Source organism: Neltuma alba, unplaced genomic scaffold, assembly GCF_004799145.2.
Source record: "Neltuma alba isolate B1F8T4 unplaced genomic scaffold, ASM479914v2 tig00003455_pilon, whole genome shotgun sequence".
NCBI lineage: Eukaryota > Viridiplantae > Streptophyta > Magnoliopsida > Fabales > Fabaceae > Neltuma > Neltuma alba.
The window spans coordinates 248,985-267,110 of record NW_021633291.1 but is presented as its reverse complement, the minus strand read 5'-3'; the positions used below and the strand labels follow the sequence as shown (position 1 = coordinate 267,110).

At 34.5% G+C, this 18,126-nt stretch overlaps 1 protein-coding gene and 1 pseudogene across 1 annotated transcript; both read left to right on the top strand.

Annotated features, from left to right (window-relative positions):
• The first annotated feature begins 271 nt into the window (after positions 1-271).
• LOC114741653 (uncharacterized) lies at positions 272-4,448 on the top strand. The gene is made up of 2 exons (XM_028929908.1): positions 272-1,272; positions 4,323-4,448. The coding sequence occupies exons 1-2, from the start codon at positions 631-633 to the stop codon at positions 4,377-4,379; spliced, it is 699 nt and encodes a 232-aa protein (XP_028785741.1). The 5' UTR covers positions 272-630; the 3' UTR covers positions 4,380-4,448.
• Positions 4,449-11,226: 6,778 nt separating this feature from the next.
• Positions 11,227-15,676, top strand: LOC114741668 (ATP-dependent 6-phosphofructokinase 3-like; annotated as a pseudogene).
• The last annotated feature ends 2,450 nt before the right edge of the window (positions 15,677-18,126 follow it).

The following is an 18,126-nucleotide window of genomic DNA, read 5'->3' as shown; positions in this document are numbered from 1 at the left end:
TCTTAACATTGAAAAATAAAAATCATCTCAAGTTTGTCCACACGGTATAAAATCAAACTATTGTTTTGGGACTCACTTCCAATTGATGTAAGAATGTTTTCTCAAAAGTAGATTGGTCAGTTAACTAAGTTTAAGGGTCAGTGTGATCAAATTATGGCCAAATCAGAATCAACCCAGTTATTATTTAAATAATTTAATTTAATTAAAATACACAAATAAGGTTTATTATTTTTCTTTTTTTATTAATTCAAAATTATGTTGTCTTAGCAACTTACTCCAGATAACTTATGAAGGCTCTCTGGTCCAGAAACTTGCCAAAGTTACACTGAAAAGAAGTCTGGAGGATGCGGAGGAGCTCCAACAAGCCAAAAAACAGAAGACAGAGTTTGTGGGGGTAGAATTCCTTAATGTTGCAGGTGAGAATCAAGTGGTTTTCTCTGAAGGTCAAAGCAACTCTCTGGATGGAAAAAAGAAGAAGCATAAGGCTAAGTACTGTGGGGCAGGATTGGTCGACATTCCAATAAAAGAAGTTTCATGTGTCAAGGTTTTGACTGAGGATGGGGTTTCTCAACAGTTCGTTTTCTCTGCTGAAGGGCTTGGTGGCCAGCCTCAAAGGGCCACCAAGTCACCATGAGTCTCATATGCTGGAACTATCAAGGGCTTGGGGCGCCCTTAACAGGCAAGAATCTGAGATTCTTGTGTGGAAAATATAAGCCCTCCCCGGTGTTTCTTATGGAGACTAGGGTTCATGTGAGGAAGGTGGATCGTTGTCGCAGGAGTTTGGGTTTTCAGAACAAAGTATACGTGGAACCAGTGGGTATAGGGGGTGGTTTAGCTCTCTGGTGGAGAGAGGGTATAAACCTAGAGGTGATTTTAGTAGAAAGCAACATTATACATGTCAAGGTTGTGTCTGGTCTTGAACCTATACATGGTTTTATCTCCTTTGTGTACGGGCCACCCACGATACAGAATCGAAGAACCTGGTGGAGAAGATTGAGAGGTCTCAATCCTAGGGATAATGTCCCTTGGTTATGCTGTGGGGACTTCAACGATCTTTTATACAGTTTCGAAAAGGAGGGGGGTCGTACAAGACCGTTGAGATCATTTGAAGAGTTTCAGTCTTTTATGTCATCTTGTCAGCTCATGGATTTGGACTTCAAGGGGATGAGATTTACCTGGTCGAACAACCGTTTGGAAGGGGCGAATGTAAAAGAGCGACTGGATAGAGCATTGTGCAATGGAGTCTGGAGAAATGATTGTCCTAATGCCCAGGTTAGTATTCTTGAGCCGTTGGGTTCTGATCACTCTCCCATGCTTCTTATTCCTAGCTATGATGGCTGTCATGGGGATAAAGTTTTTAAATTTGAATTAAACTGGATTGATCACTGTCATTATGATGATTTGATTAAAAAGAATTGGCACTTTAATGTTGACTCTTACGATAATAGCTTGTTATCTTTCATTTCCTGCTTAAAAGAAAGTTAGAAGAATTCTTGTGGACTGGAGTAAAAAAGAGTTTCCTAATAATAATAAAGTGTTATGTGAGCTTTTGGCTGAGTTTAGAAACTGCTATGAGGGGGAATGGAATGAGGTTAATGCTGGGAAAGCTAGGGCTTTAGTAGCTAAGATGGAAGAGGTTTGGAGTCGTGAGGAGAAATACTGGTTCCAACGGTCACGGGTAAATTGGCTAACTTGGGGTGATGACAATTCAAAATTTTTTCATGCCATTACAGCTCAACATAGAAGAAGAAATAAGATAGTGCGACTAAAGTTAGGAAATGATTCGTGGTCTGATAATATTCAAGAAATAAATCAATGTTTTGGTGATTTTTACAAATCTTTGTTCTCTGGAAGTAATAATTTGAGGTGTGATCCGGTTCTTTCTTATGTTCCTGCTGTCATTGATGATTGTGATAATGCTGTGTTGTTGAGTCCTATTACGGATGAGGAAGTAAAGGCTGCTACTCATGAATTAGGGGGTTTAAAGGCCCCTAGACCTGATGGTTTCCCAGGGGTGTTCTATCAACATTCTTGGGAAAGTATAGGTCCTTCTATTTGTCACTGGGTGCGTTTCTGTTTTGAAAATAATGCTGGGATTGAGGGAATTAATGAAACTGACCTTATTCTCATTCCTAAAGTGGATTCTCCTGAGACAGTAAACCATTTTAGACCCATTAGCCTTTGTAATTTCTGCTACAAAATTTTCTCAAAGATTCTTTGTAATAGGATGAGACCCCTTTTAAGCAGAAGCATTATAGAGCAACAAAGAGCTTTTGTCCCTAGACATCAGATTCAGGATAATATTTTCATGGTCCATGAAGCATTCCATTATTTGAAAAACAAGTCAGGGAATAAGTATGAGTTTGCTATCAAGCTGGACATGAATAAAGCTTATGACAGGGTAGAATGGGGATTTTTAGAAGCTGTTCTTTTAAAAATGAACTTTCATCCGAAATGGGTTCAGAACATAATGAATTGCGTCTCTTCTGTGAAATTTAATCTTAGGGTGGAAGGAAAGAAAATTGATGATTTTAAGCCAAACTGTGGTCTAAGGCAAGGGGACCCTCTTTCCCCTTATCTTTTCATAATTGTAGCTGATGTTTTCTCTCGTATGGTTAGCTCCCATGTGCTTAGGGGTGATCTTCAAGGGATTAAATTGGCTAACAGCTGTCCTGTCTTGTCACACTGTCTCTTTGCTGATGACTCGATATTTTTCTTAAGGGCAAATAAGAAAAATTGTATGCTTTTCAAGAGTTTGTTAGAAGTTTATTGTAAAGCGTCTGGTCAAAGAGTAAACCTGGAAAAATCCTGTGTGTTTGTCTCTAAAAATGCTCTTGAAACTATAGGGAATTTGGTGAGTCACAGCCTTGGTATTACTGTGGCGTCTTCCTCGGGAAATTACTTGGGGCTACCTATTCTATGGGGAAGATCAAAAGTGGAAGCCTTAGCCTTTGTTAGGGATAAAATAAGGAGGAAAATCATGGGTTGGAATAAAAAATTTCTTTCACAAGCAGGGAGGGAAGTCCTTATAAAATCAGTAGCTAATGCTATTCCTACATACTCTATGGCCTGTTTCCTTTATCCAAAGAAGACTTGTGTTGAATTAGATAGTATTATCTCTAGTTTCTGGTGGGGAGATGGTGAGAGTGGTAGGAAAATTCACTGGAAGGCATGGAGGAGTCTTTCAAAATCCAAAAGAGAGGGGGGTTTAGGTTTCAAAGATTTTCAGAATTATAATCTTGCTCTTCTTGGAAAACAATGCTGGCGGCTAATGACTGAACCAAATGAACTCTGGGCTAGAATACTTAAAGGAATTTATTTCCCAAATTGCTCCTTCTTAAATGTGAAGAAAGGGGCAAGAGCCTCTTGGGTTTGGAACAGTCTCCTTGAGGGTAGAAAGATTTTCTCTGGTACATCCTTTTGGAGAGTAGGCGATGGGAGGAAGATTAAGGTGTGGCAGGAGCCGTGGATTCCAGATCTGGAGAACTTTCGTATACCTGGAGGTCCTGTTCCAGAAGACATGAAGGAGTTGATGGTCTCAGACCTGCTACACCAAGGAAGGTGGATTCTGAGAAACCTTCCAGTTTCAGACAGTGTTGCACAAGCTATCCAAAATATTAGACTTCCTAGGTCTGAAGTAGAGGATTGCATGATATGGATTGGGAGTGTGAATGGAGTTTACTCGGTTAAATGGGGCTATAAATGGCTTCAGTGTCATAAACTTGTCTCTCCTAATAGGGGTCCCAGTTCTTCTACTCAGATGCCTTCTAATTTGTGGAAAGAAATTTGGGGTCTTAAAGTTCAGCCAAAAATTAAACATTTTTTGTGGAAGGCTTGCTCCAAGGCCTTACCTACTAATGAAGCTGTTGCAAAAAAGAAATGCCCTGTTTCTCCTTTTTGCAGTCATTGTTGTGGTCACATTGAAACTATTGAACATTGTTTACTCTTATGTGATTGGGTACGTAGAGTCTGGTTTGCCTCACCGCTTGCTATTGTGGTGCATGAGCTAAATGTGGTTTCTTTTGATTTTTGGCTTGCTAAAATCCTGCATGAACTTAAGCAGGATGACTTTTTGAAAGCTGTGGTGGCCTATGTGTGTTGGTACATTTGGAAGGCCCGTTGTGGTTTGATTTTTGAGAACAAAAACCCAGATCTGAATTGGATCTTGACTGCTGCTTCTACTGGTGTAAATGAACTGTGGCGTGTTAAACGCTGGAGTGAATCTCAATCGGTTTCCTCAGCTAATGAAATAGAAGATATGGTTTGGTCTCCTCCTCCTCCTAATAGTTTAAAATTAAATGTTGATGACTCTTTTGTAACAGGTACAAATCGTAGTGGTGTGGGCTTTGTACTGCGAGATGCTCAGGGCCAAGTGGTAGATCTATTCTGCCAAAAAGGTAGAGCACTATCAGCTTTTGAGAGTGAAGCTGAGGCGTTACATCAGGCTATCTTTCACTATAAAGATAGAGAGTTAGGCAAGGTGGATGTGGAATTAGACTGTCTTCCTTTGGTAAAAGCAATCAAGGAAAATACTCATTGTCCTGATTGGAAAGCAAACGGGCTGGTTGCTGATTTAAAGGGCTTTTTTGCTTCCTATACAGACTTTAGCTTATCCTTTGTTCCTAGAAAGTGCAATTTGGTAGCTGATTGGCTAGCCAAATCTGGTTGTAAGGGGATGTGGTCTTTTGGTTGGGAGTTGGCTCCCCCATCCCCTCTTTTGTTCTTGCTTACTTCTGATAGGTCGAACTGTAGAGAAGGCATAGGATGAAACTCTGTTTCTTTGGAATTAATATACATCGTTTCTTTGACAAAAAAAAAATTATGTTGTCTTATGCTCAATAAAATAAAAAATATATAAAATTCAATTCAGTTGATTTTGCCCAGAACGCTTAACTAAATTGATCAAAAGATTAATTCATCATATTACCGATTTAACCAACAGAACTACTTTCCTCGAACTCAATTAAAAAAGGGAAAATGACAACAAAATACCACCTGAATTTCAAAAAGACAAATAAGGCACCTAAATAAGTAAAATGACATATAGGGGACCGGGTACCAATCTGGAATTCAGATTTTTGGCCAAAAGACCAAAATGCCCTGTCTGAAAGTGAGAGAAAGGAGAGAGGAAGACCGACGCAGTGAGAGAAAGGAGAGAGGAAGATTGACGTTGATGAAATGCGGGAAGAAGGAAAGAAGAATGTTGGAAATGCTATTATCTTACTCCTTCGCATCACCATTCTTTAGAGATTGTTGATTTGGTGGGTTTTGGTTGTGGGAAAGAGGATTTGTAGTGAGAGAGGGAGTGAACCTGTGGGGAAGATGAAGTGGAAATCAGAAAACAACGACAAGCAATTATGTAACATAACTGCTGTCATATGCCTGCTGGTTTTTGGTAAATCCCATTACGTGAATGGTAAATTTTACTATACATGTAGTTAATTATGAAAGTTAATAGTTCAATGTTTATTGTGACGTACTTCAGGTACACGTTCACTGAATGATTTATTTATGCTTATAAGTTGCCTTTCCGGTGAAAACAGGTTTACAAAACCCATTGAAGAAGTAGTCACTTTCACTATAAAAGTTGTGAATCGCATTATGTGTTTTGTAAAATTCAGTGTGAAATTTTATTGGTGGTGAAAAGTAAGTTACTCATTCTCCAAAAATATGTTGCAAAACCTATTAACAAAGTGGTCACTTTTACTACAAAAGTTGTAAATCTCAGTATATGTTTTGTAAAATTCAACGTGAAATTTTATTGGTTTTTAGAAACAAGTTGCCCATTCCCTGAAAACTAGTTGCAAAAACCATTTAAGAAGTGGTTATTTTCACTATAAAAGTTGTAAATATCACGGTGTGTTTTGTAAAATTCAGCGTGAAATTTTATTGATTTTTAGAAACAAGTTGCTCATCCCCTGAAAAGAGGTTGCAAAACTCATTTAAGAAGTGGTAATTTTCACTACAAAAGTTGTAAATATCACTCTATGTTTTGTAAAATTCAGCATGGAATTTTATTGGTTTTTAGAAACAAATTGCCAATCCCTTGAAAACATGTTACAAAACCCATTGAAGAAGTGATCATTTTCACTACGAAAGTTGTAAATCTCACTATGTGTTTTGTCAAATTTAGTATGAAATTTTATTAGTTTTTAGAAACAAGCTGCCCATCCCCTGAAAACAAGTCGCAAAACCCATTGAATAAGTGGTCATTTTTACTACGGAAGTTGTAAATCCCACTATACGTTTTGTCAAATTTAGTGTGAAATTTTATTAGTTTTTACAAATAAGTTGTTTATCTCCTGAAAACAGGTTGCAAAACCCATTAACAAAGTAGTCATTTTCACTACAAAAATTGTAAATCACAATATGTATTTTGTAAAATTCATAATTAACTACATGTATAGTAAAATTTACCATTCATGTAATGGGATTTACCAAAAACCAGCAAGCATATGACAGCAGTTACGTTACGTAATTGCTTGCCATTGTTTTCTGATTTCCGCTTCATCTTCCCCACAGGTTCACTCCCTCTCTCACTACAAATCCTCTTTCCCACAACCAAAACCCACCAAATCAACAATCTCTAAAGAATGGTGATGCGAAGGAGTAAGATAATAGCATTTCCAACATTCTTCTTTCCTTCTTCTCGCATTTCATCAACGTCAATCTTCCTCTCTCCTTTCTCTCACTGCGTCGGTCTTTTTCTCTCCTTTCTCTCACTTTCAGACAGGGCATTTTGGTCTTTTGGCCAAAATCTGAATTCTAGATTGGTACCCAATCTCCTATATGTCATTTTGCTTATTCAGGTGCCTTATTTGTCTTTTTGAAATTCAGGTGGTATTTTGTTGTTATTTTCCCATTAAAAAAAGTGCTTTCAATTAAATAAATTAAAGGCTAAAGTATAGTAGTGTACTTTTGACGCTTTAACTTTATACAATGTTTTAATTTAATTTCTTAATTTTAAAAAGTATAGTTTTAATCTTTTAATCCTAAAATTATTGATAAAAATGATGATATTGAGATATTAAGTGTTAATAAAATATTCTTAAATGCTAATCTAATAAGTTTCAATTTTAAAACAACTTGATACAAAAAATATTATTTAAGACTAATAATTTTAACTTAAAAGGATTAAAAATATGCTTTTTAAAGTTAAAAGATCAAAATAAACCTTATATAAAAATAAAAGACCAAATATATACTTTAACTAGATTAAATTTACATTGAGTTCTAATACTAATACTATTTCTGATCCTAATTATAACACCTTATTTATAGCTTATAAACAAAATCTTATAAATATAATCGGAGATAATATCATAGTTTCCCCTTGGTTTTCGAAAGGGGAAAAAGCTTAGATCACGTGACACATGGTGAATAAATAATCGGTTAAGCACCAATGACAAATTAAATGCAAACTCCACTAGTATTTTTATAATTAATTTTCTCAGTATTTTTTATTCATAAAAAATAATATTTTGTTCCGCAAAAATGATTTCATTGCAACTAATAGTATTTTAGTGATCTTATGAATGCCTATATTTGAAAATGAAAGAAGCTTGGAGGGGAAATATAAAAAAAAAAAAATCTAATTTTTCAGTTTGTACTGTTGTTGTGTTGACTCAACGACTTTTATTGTTCTTTCCGCGGTCTAAAACAAGCAAGAGGCTAATTATATTTTAGAGTATTTGCTACTGCGCTTTTTTATTTTTCAATATTAATAATTAATTAATAGTCGTAATAAATTCGCAAAAGACGGGTTAATTCTAATCCTGTTGATCCAGATATCTCGATTTGCCTTATAATATTTGTTTCAGTCAACTGAAAATGGGATTATTCAGGCCAAAATAGGGAAAAGAATTAAAAAAATAAACTAAAAGTTGGTTCATTTGGATTTGGGGCTAGTTTAGGATTCTATATGCAGCACGCCTGAGATCATTCTGATTCTACTTTCTGCCGTTGATAATGTAGGAGCTGCTTCATTGGTTGAAAAGTTAAAAATTAAAAAAGAATAAATTACAAAAAGTCAGATTCTTCTAATGTAACGTATTTATCATGCCTTAACTATATTATATCATTACTATATAATAATATTTTTATTTTCATTATACTATACTTAATATAAAACCTATTTAACTAATTTGATTATATTAAGAAAATTAGGTAAGTTAATTATTTATAAAAAATATAACATGTTTTTCCTATGACTCTCTAATCATCTTTTTAATTTCCTTCCTCTCTCCTACTTGACTATGATTGCGAAAGTGATAAATATGGATAATTTAAAAAAAATTGATAAATATGAAAAATATGTCTTATATTTAAAATTAATATCAATTTAATAATTAGGTCATATATTAAAGACCGAAGAAGTGAAGCAGATGAATTTGATCCAGACATAATGAGGCATTGAAAGGTTTGATGTTGTTCTCTACTTCATTCCTAATAAACGTAAAAATTAAATAATTAATTTATAAAAATAATTTGTTTAAGGTATTTATTTGTAAAAGTGTGTTAATTATTTACATTGGAAGCCAACGAGAAATAATTTTAAAAAATTATAAATTTAGAAAACGTAATGAATTAAAGTTTTAGATTCATGACTAAAGTGAACTTCTCAATAGTTCCTGAAAATTTAGTATCCAATAATATTTTAAATATAATTACTTTATAGCTTATAAAAAATAATTTTTTAATTAGTCCTTATGTTAGGATAAGAGAAATCTGTGTGTGTGTTTTTCTTTTCTAAAAAAAGATCTCTTATATGCTACCGAAAAGAAAATATTCTCCCACCAATAAAAGTTGATGCGCCCTGTAGCATTATTAGTTATCGACCGCAGCTTCCATGCAAGAGGTCACAGCATCTCCTCGGAATATTCCATAGTTGATTCATTCTAGATTCTCCTTTTAGGTTCCCCGAATTGACCTTAATTTCTCAGATTGCTTATCGGTCATCACAGGCGTGCGGATTACGTGTGTGTGTGTGTATATATAAATAAGATATAATTAATGGTATATTTAATCTCAGATCAGAAATACAAAAATAATTGTAATATAAATAATTCAGAATTACTCCAGCCTTTGCAAATATAACAAATTAAGTGTGGAGTTCTCACACTGCGTATGAGTATGACTTAAAAAAAAAAAGGGATATATTATTTATGATTTTAATTTATCAATAATGTAATGAATTTTATGTGAAAATCAGTTGATATTGACAAAATAGTTTTTTCCCCCCAGTTTTCAAACGTGGCCACCCATGTGAGCTTCGACATTTTTACTCTTTTATAGAAATTTTGAATTTGAATGCATGTATGACGAAAGTAACCTATAGGTGTATGCTGAGTAAGAACCATCTGGTCAGCTACTAACGTTATTTTTCTTACAAATATAAATATAGAGCTCAATACTTATAATTAATGAAGTTATGAAGAACTGACATGAGGTCTAAAAAAATAATAATAATTATTAAAAAGTTTTAATAATAAGTGAGCAGTTGAAACATGTTATTTTTTATTTTAAAATTGTTATTACAAGCTTGCTTAATTATTATAAAAATTTTTAGTAATTATTTTTTAAATTTTATAACAATTCGCCCATGAAATTATAAAGACCCGATAAAAGGAAAAAATTACAAAAAGATTTAACCAAAAAAATAAAGTGAAATTATAGGAATGATATGTGCGTGTTTGTCCAACCATAGAAAGTTCAATAGTCTGAAAAGAGAGCCACACACACACATATAATAATTTTTCCATGACCTTCTAGACGACATGAATCCCATACGGTAGCATTTACGTTGGTCAACAAATAAAAGAGAGATATAAAAAGCAAAGAAAGTAGTACTACCTCCGGTCCTAATTATAAGACCCAGTTGATTTATTTGAAGAGGTTAAGGAAGCAAGTTAAGTTAGTTATTTGTAATAAATAAATGTTGTCATTCTTAAAATATCCTTGCTAATTAAGTGTATTGACTAAAACTATCATTATTAGAAGGACTATCTTGGAAAAAAAATGTATAAATATGAGAGACAAATAGATTGGGGTCTTATAATTAGGACCAAATAAAAAGTCAAACAGGATCTTATATTAAGGACCGGAGATAGTATAATGATAATCTTGCAAATCAACAATGATATGTTCAATCCCTGTAAAGAATAGCAGAAGGTTAAAAGGCGCCTTAAAGCCCACAGAGTCAGCCACGCAGTGTAACACAAAAAGAAAGCAAAAGACAAAAATCACCTTAATTATAATCTAATTGGAAACTTTTTGGTAAATGAGAAGTGATGAGTTTGATTATATTTATACCTGCTTTTCGAATTTAAAAAAAAATATAAAAAAACCAGCAATTTGGGACAATTAGTAAGCCGATTGAAAATGCTGACAAGAGGAACAAAATATAAAATTCAACTCGGTTAACATGATCAAAATTGTTGATTAGACTAGTTAGAAAATTGATTAACTGATTTATTAATCTGATCAGGGTGAGTTTTAATAACATATCAGATAGCAAGTGGTTAATGCAAGAAAAACATGCGGAAGGGGAAAAAACAGCAAAAAAAGATTGTCGTTTTGTCACCTAATAGTCGGACAAATCACAAAATTACATCGTGAGGCAAATAATTAAGCAATTGCTATATTTTATTCTTCACATAAGAATTAGTTTAATTTTTAATTAGATTCTAAATATAAGGTTTTTATTCATTTTATCTCTAATATTTATTCATTTTGCTTTTAAATAATCTTTATAATAGTTGTATATATTAAAGCGTTACTATTAATTTGTAATTCAAATATATATGATTAATAAAGATAATTTAAAAGAGATGATATCTATTTAATATAAATAATTAATTTAAATAATTTTTAAAATTTTTTAAATTAATTAACTAAATCTTATATTAAAAACCAAAAAAAAAAAAAAGAGTAATGGGACTTTACCCAATCCGTCCGCCTAGTTTGACGCCTGTTTCGTTCAACATCCCCATACGACGTCGGCTCACGGTGGCTTTTCTTTCTCAACTAAAAGTTTTTTTGTTTTTTGGGAGCTGAAAACTAAAAGCGTTAATTTATTATTTTATTTGACGAAGAAAATATTTTTACGTGTCGACCAAGAAGGGAGTTGTCCCACGCAATCTCACTCGCGCGTGTGTTTCACTCCAACGAATCTTTCCCTCTCAGACACAGACCCAGCGTCACCCAGAAGGTGCTACTGTTCCTCCTTCACTCTCTCTTCCTCCTTCATAAAAGCTCGCCTTTCCTTCTTCGTCGAAGCTTTCACAAAACTGTTGAAGCAAAACCAGACGAAACCAAACTGTTATTTTCTCTGCCACTTGTTTTACTTCTCAATCAGCTTGCCGTCGCAGAAACTTCCAACATTCTTTTTCCTCCAAACGCAGCGGACGACTCTTCCTTCTCTCTGTTCCCTTTCTCGATTCTCTTGGTCAACTCCGTGTACTATATAAATTTGATCATCTTCTTCCCTTCCACGCAGAATCTCTGTGACTGAAAATCTGTTTCTATAACTCTATTCCTATTTCTGTTTCCATCTCATCCTTCTTTCATATCTCTTCCATTAGCACTTCCTTCACTGTTATCTACTCTGCTTTCACCGTTGTCGTTTGACTGATTGCGCTCTGGGTCGGGTTTTGAAGTTGAGATATATTGGGTGCCGATGGCGTCGTCCTTCAATTCTAAACCTAAGATCGTCAATGGACCGGGCGGTTATGTCCTCGAAGATGTTCCGCATTTGACTGATTACATATCTGATCTTCCAGTACGTCGTCGTTCTTTTTCTACTTCTTCTTTTTTGTTTCTGTTACGGCCAATTAAAAGCTGCTTCTCTTTCAAGTAGTTGATTTTTCGCTTTCAGTTGCCTTTTCATGCTCTTTTGTTGCGTTATAAATAACTGCATCTTCTTTCTGAAGTCTGAATCTGAAGGCAATTTTTTTCCTACTTTGTAGAATTCAGATCGGTGATCTTATATATGTAACGCCCGATGAGTTAGTAAATAGATAATTACTTTGTTTTGATCTGTAATTGAGAAGTTTTTTTTTTTTGGGATGTTTTTGCAGACATATCCTAATCCTTTACAGATAATCCTGCTTACTCTGTCGTTAAGTAAGTGTTACTTCCGTCTTTCAGCTTGTATTATATATTTACTGTACTTGTTCGCTCAGATGACGAGTTGAATTTACTTGCTATTTGCCAGACAGTACTTCGTGCATGATGATGACACTGTTCCTCTGAAGGTTGGTCACTTTCTGTTGTTATTGCCTTCTATTCTGAAACAATCGTTCACCGCTTATCTTATATACATTACTAGGACGCTTTTCGCTTAATTGGTTACAAATAGATATAAAGTACATTGAAAGGGCCATCTTGAACATAATTTCCTCCATTGTCCTGGATTGGAGGCGGTACCAAAAAGCATAAGCCATTAACTGATCTCTACAATTAGGTGGTGCTGCATCTCCAACGCCAGGTATGTGTAATAAAAAGAATGGTAATAACTAATACCTGTCGTAAGATGATAAAATGCATGTTTTTGACGGGGGCCCAAAATGTTACATGATGAGGTTTCTTGCAGAGCTGAGAATTTTAGCTACGAATTTGACGTGGTTACATTAGTAATATATCATTTAATTCCCATTTCTTATGGTAGGTTGTTGTTCACAAAGATGGTCCCAGGGGAATACATGTTCGTCGTGCTGGACCTCGTCAGAAGGTATACTTCTGTGGTGTGGGTATGTGGTAGCGATAATTGTTATATTAGACATCTTTATTAATTTTTTTTTCTTTAAATTGGATGTTCAGGTTTATTTCCAGTCAGACGATGTGAAGGCTGCCATTGTTACATGTGGGGGTCTTTGCCCTGGGCTAAACACTGTGATCAGGGAATTAGTATGTGGCTTAAATCATATGTATGGCGTGAACAAGGTCCTTGGAATTGATGTAAGCGGATGTTTTACCATTTGTTTCGAGAAATTTTCATTCTGAGTCCGGAAAAAATTGAAGCAATATGTTCATCTAAAGGGGGAAAAAAAATTGATGCATGGCATGTCCTCAGTTAAAATACTTTAATCTGAAGATTGCACCTCGTGCTTGTTCCATTTCTCTGACAAGGCAAGGTTCATGTTTGCTTGGAAACAGAGAAGAGAAAATAAACTACTTATCTACTTAAAGGAAAATGAAGAAGGAGAAAAATGAGTGGGAAAAGAATAAATATAAGAATCAAGTCATTACTATAAGAAGCAAATTCACCCTTGCATCTGTATAATAGATAATTTTGTAAATAATATTAAGTAATTTAAAGTAGCATGAGTTCGTAACTTATAAATTCAGTCGCATAGGACTTTTCCCCTAATTTCATTCCCTTAAAGCATGAACCTTATTCCTTTTTTTTGTTTAAATTCATGCAACTTTGTACATCAATGGTGTCTCATCTCAATGAAAAGTTATTCAGTTCTGAGTCTGAGGTATTTTTTCTTTTGTTCTTTTTTTGTCCTCTGTCATCCAAAAGATAGTGACTTGTTATTTTAGTCTATTTATCAACTAATTGTTGTGGTGTGAAGGGAGGGTACAAGGGTTTCTATGCTCGCAACACAATTACTCTAACTCCTAAGAGTGTGAATGATATCCATAAACGTGGAGGAACTATCCTTGGTACATCACGTGGTGGGCATGACACCACTAAGATAGTTGACAGTATTCAAGATCGGGGAATTAATCAGGTCTGTGTTTCTTTGCATTGACCAGAACTTATTATTAGGAGCGGCCAACAACTGAATGTGTCTTTAATCTCAGGTTTACATAATTGGAGGAGATGGAACTCAGAAGGGAGCTTCTATGATTTATGAGGTAATCATATTTTGAACAATGAGGCTGTTAGCTTTTTGTGTGTTAAAAATGTGATTGAGCATGTTCCTATTTAAGACTCGTAAAACTGATTGTAGCTGAATACCAATTTTTTATTACTTCATCCTGATTATCCATACAGGAAGTTAGGAGGCGGGGTCTCAAAGTTGTAGTTGCGGGAGTTCCCAAAACCATAGATAATGACATCCCGGTACTTGATTCTTTCATGTTCTAAGTTCCAACTCAGATTATGTAAATTCACTTATTAATATCCATCAACTTTATTGGCATAAAATTTTTTTCTGCTTTTATCTCATTCTCGATAGGTCATTGATAAATCCTTTGGCTTTGACACTGCTGTTGAGGAGGCTCAACGTGCTATAAATGCTGCACATGTTGAATCTGAAAGTATTGAGAATGGTATAGGCGTTGTCAAGCTAATGGGTCGCAATAGTGGTAAGTTTTTGTGTGCTCATCATGCCTGTGGTTGTGTACCCATCATTACCTTTAATTCATTTCTTGATGATATTGGTGGACCTAATGTTGCTTCATATATGCTTTTACCTGGACGAGTGGTGCAGGGTTTATTGCCATGTATGCTACACTTGCAAGCAGAGATGTGGACTGTTGCTTAATTCCGGAGTCTCCCTTTTACCTTGAAGGTCCAGGTGGACTTTTCGAGTATATAGAGAAAAAACTTAAAGAACAAGGGCATATGGTAATTGTAGTAGCTGAAGGGGCAGGACAGGATCTTGTATCTCAGAGCATCCAATCTACGCAGAAGGAGGATGCTTCAGGAAACAAGCTTCTTCAAGATGTTGGGCTGTGGTTATCCCAAAGGATTAAGGTGTGGATTGTGGATTTTCCATTTTTGCCGTATTTCTTGTGCTCTTCAGTTTGATCCTCACCAATCTGTTGCAACAGAAGAATATTTACCGAGCTACTTTCTATCTGCTTTTATCTTACAGGATCATTTTGCCAAGCACAGTACAATGAGCATAAACCTCAAATATATAGGTTTGTACAGATTTTTTTTTTTTTTTTTGGGGGGGGGGGGGAAGGAGTACTAGGTAGAACATTATTAAGAACTTCCGTTTTTTTCCCCTCTATTCGACAGATCCAACCTACATGATCCGAGCAATTCCAAGTAATGCTTCTGATAATGTGTACTGCACACTTACTGCTCAAAGTGTAGTTCATGGAGCAATGGCTGGTTACACTGGCTATACAAGTGGACTCGTCAATGGAAGACAAACTTATATACCTTTCTACGTAAGTTCATCGTGCATGCTTGGTGTTTCTTCAAAACTGGCGCTCAAATTTTACGGATAAATATATAACTTTAAAGATATAAAGAACTACTGTAAAAGTTAGGCTTATATATATATATATCAGCTTTGATAGTCTTGTTAAGATTGTTCATCTTATAACTTTCAATTTGTTTTTAAAATTCTGCAGAGAATCACAGAAAGACAGCACAAAGTAGTGATAACTGATAGAATGTGGGCAAGGCTTTTATCCTCCACAAATCAGCCCACGTTTTGGAGTGCCAAGGATGTGATTGAAGACAAGAGAGATGAAGAACCGTTGGAGCAGTCAGGAGATGATGAGCAAAGTCCAGATGTCAACTCGATTGCCAACCAAATCATCCCCATCCCTAATAATTCTCTCAAGGTCTAATCAATCCTATATTGTGCTATACAAGTATTATATATGAGTCACCCCTTTTTGCATAACATGGCTGTGGAAATCTCAGCCTCAAATCTTCGAGATATTCCTTCATATGTTGTTTTGTTATTTAATAATTTGAATGAAATCCTCTGTCCTTCTCAATGAATCCTTAGCTTTCATTTGTATATGCATCTCTATGCATTGCATCGCCTAGTGATTTAAACCAAAAGTTCAACCATAGAACAGAGCCTGTCGCTTAGAGGCTTGCATGTATAGTATTTGGTTTATGGAAGTTAAGCAAGCCTCATCACAGGTAACATTTTTCCCTCTTTCCAGTCATCCTTTGTTCAGTTTCGAACTTTAGATTGTCACTTGTCAGGTTCTTATTGACCTCTTTTTCTTGTATTTATAAATCTTATTTGAGGATTGTTTCTGTCTAACGTTATTGTGAGCAGTTTTTTTTTACTTCGAGGTCTTTGGTCGGTAGAGGAAGATTATTTATAAAATTGTAATGACTAGATTAGAACACTATTCTCCATATTCCAATTTTGACGGTGCTAAACATTAGTTGGGGTGTTGGGGGGGGGGGGGGTTCCAGTTAGGGCGTCTGACTTTACTTTTCAACTTTCAAGCCCGGGGCCAGTAGAATTTGGAAATTGCTGTGTGCTAGCTTTGTTAAAAAGGGAGAAAAAACCCTATTTTGACATGGAATAAGTTCCCCATTCCACCCCAGACAAATATGATCTTCAAACGATGTGGAGATGGAGTGACCTGAAAATATGATGTTTTACAAAACCTAAAGGGTTGGATGAAGGAAGATACAATGGAAACTTGCTGTTTGATTCATTGGCGCATTTGTCTGTATTATTATTACAATTATATATATATTTGGATAAAATGACACTTTCTGCGTTAAGAGATTTCCAAGCTCCAACTTGACGTCCGTCCCTAGTTTTGGGCTGTTTAGAAAAGGTTTGTTCTAGCCTAGATATTCCACTGGTCGCACGTAGTTGTCAACCATGTAAAATGTTCTAAAACTGATTTGCAATAAATGTGAAAGCTTTGACTAGTCAACCTTGTCAGTACATGCAGTGGATTTGGCCCTTTCAAGAGAGAGCCCAGCCAAGATCAGATTTCCACTCACTGGAAGTTTCTTAGAACATGAAAGAAGCTTTAAAGTGGAGTCACTGAAATACTTGATGGGTTGAAATCGTCCATAGCGACATCCCAAACTGCACTCCAACGCCCTCCTCTTATTTCCTAGTTAAACGTTGCAGGAAATAAAGTCTCAATTTAATTCATTTTAATATGCATCGTAAAATAATTTTATAACATGAGGGCAGTAATAAATTATGCCTAGTTATATACTCCCTAATCCAATATTTGAATTATTTTAGTCTTTTTTATAAGATCTTAATTGGAGTTGTCTAAGTATTTAATATGTTTTTAATTATCATTTTTTCCCTCTAATTTTATACATTGCATTAATTAAAATGTTGACAACTTGATATCCTACATTCTCTTTCATATTTTCTTTCATTACTGCTCTATTTCTCACTCTTGCCTCCTTGTAAATAAGAATACTCCTTTGGTTCTAAATTAAACCCTGAGGTCTTCTATTAGACCAGTTGAGGAGTACTTGAAAAATATTTCACTTCTTATATATTATCACTTTTAATTAATATTAACCGTTTCAAACATTTTAAAAAATACAACAAGTGAAACTATATTTATATATGTTGTTATATATTGATAGTTTGAATAAAAGACTGGATTGAAATTCAAATTTTTATAAAAAAAACAATAAATCGATATATATATATATATATATATATATATATAAGCGCAGAAATAACAATAGGTGATGAGATATTAATAACTAAATAACTTTCTAGTAATTAAGTCACTTAGGTAAAACTAAACGCTAATTCTTCCATACAAAAACTTAGAGAAACTGTGTTATTTAATATTACTCCTGTCCTAATATTAGATTCACTTTGTAGTGCAATTGCACTACAAAGTGAATCTAGTATCACCTCTTGTCCTAAATTATGAGCCCTTTTGTAGAATACAAATAAGGTTTTATATTTAGGACCAAGGTAGTAATATTTATACAGGAGGTAGTATTAAAATTCTGTTCATTTGTTTTTTGTTAAGAAGAAAATATCAACATTAATTAACAAAAATACTTAAATTATGGCCTGAAAACATTAAAATAATCAAAACAATAACCAATGGGATTGGGTTCTAATGGAAGGGGCTAGTATCTCACAACATGACGAACCAAAGTTCGAATACCCATATTTAGTGTCCGACAATGCTTCGAATAGAAGGATACCTATGCTTGCTTAGCAAAAAAAAAAAAATCAAACAGTAAAAAATTTTAATTGTCAGTAAATGAAAAAATTTGTATTTTCCTTAGTAGAAAATACTATTAACAATCAACAAGAAGATGACAATAAAGAAAAATATGAATGTAATACAAAGATTGAATAAAAAAAAAAAAAAGACACGACCAATATATCCGCAAAGAAAGTGAAATGTTTGGACACAAAACACAGTAAACCTGGTGATATGAGACGAAACCAATAAATT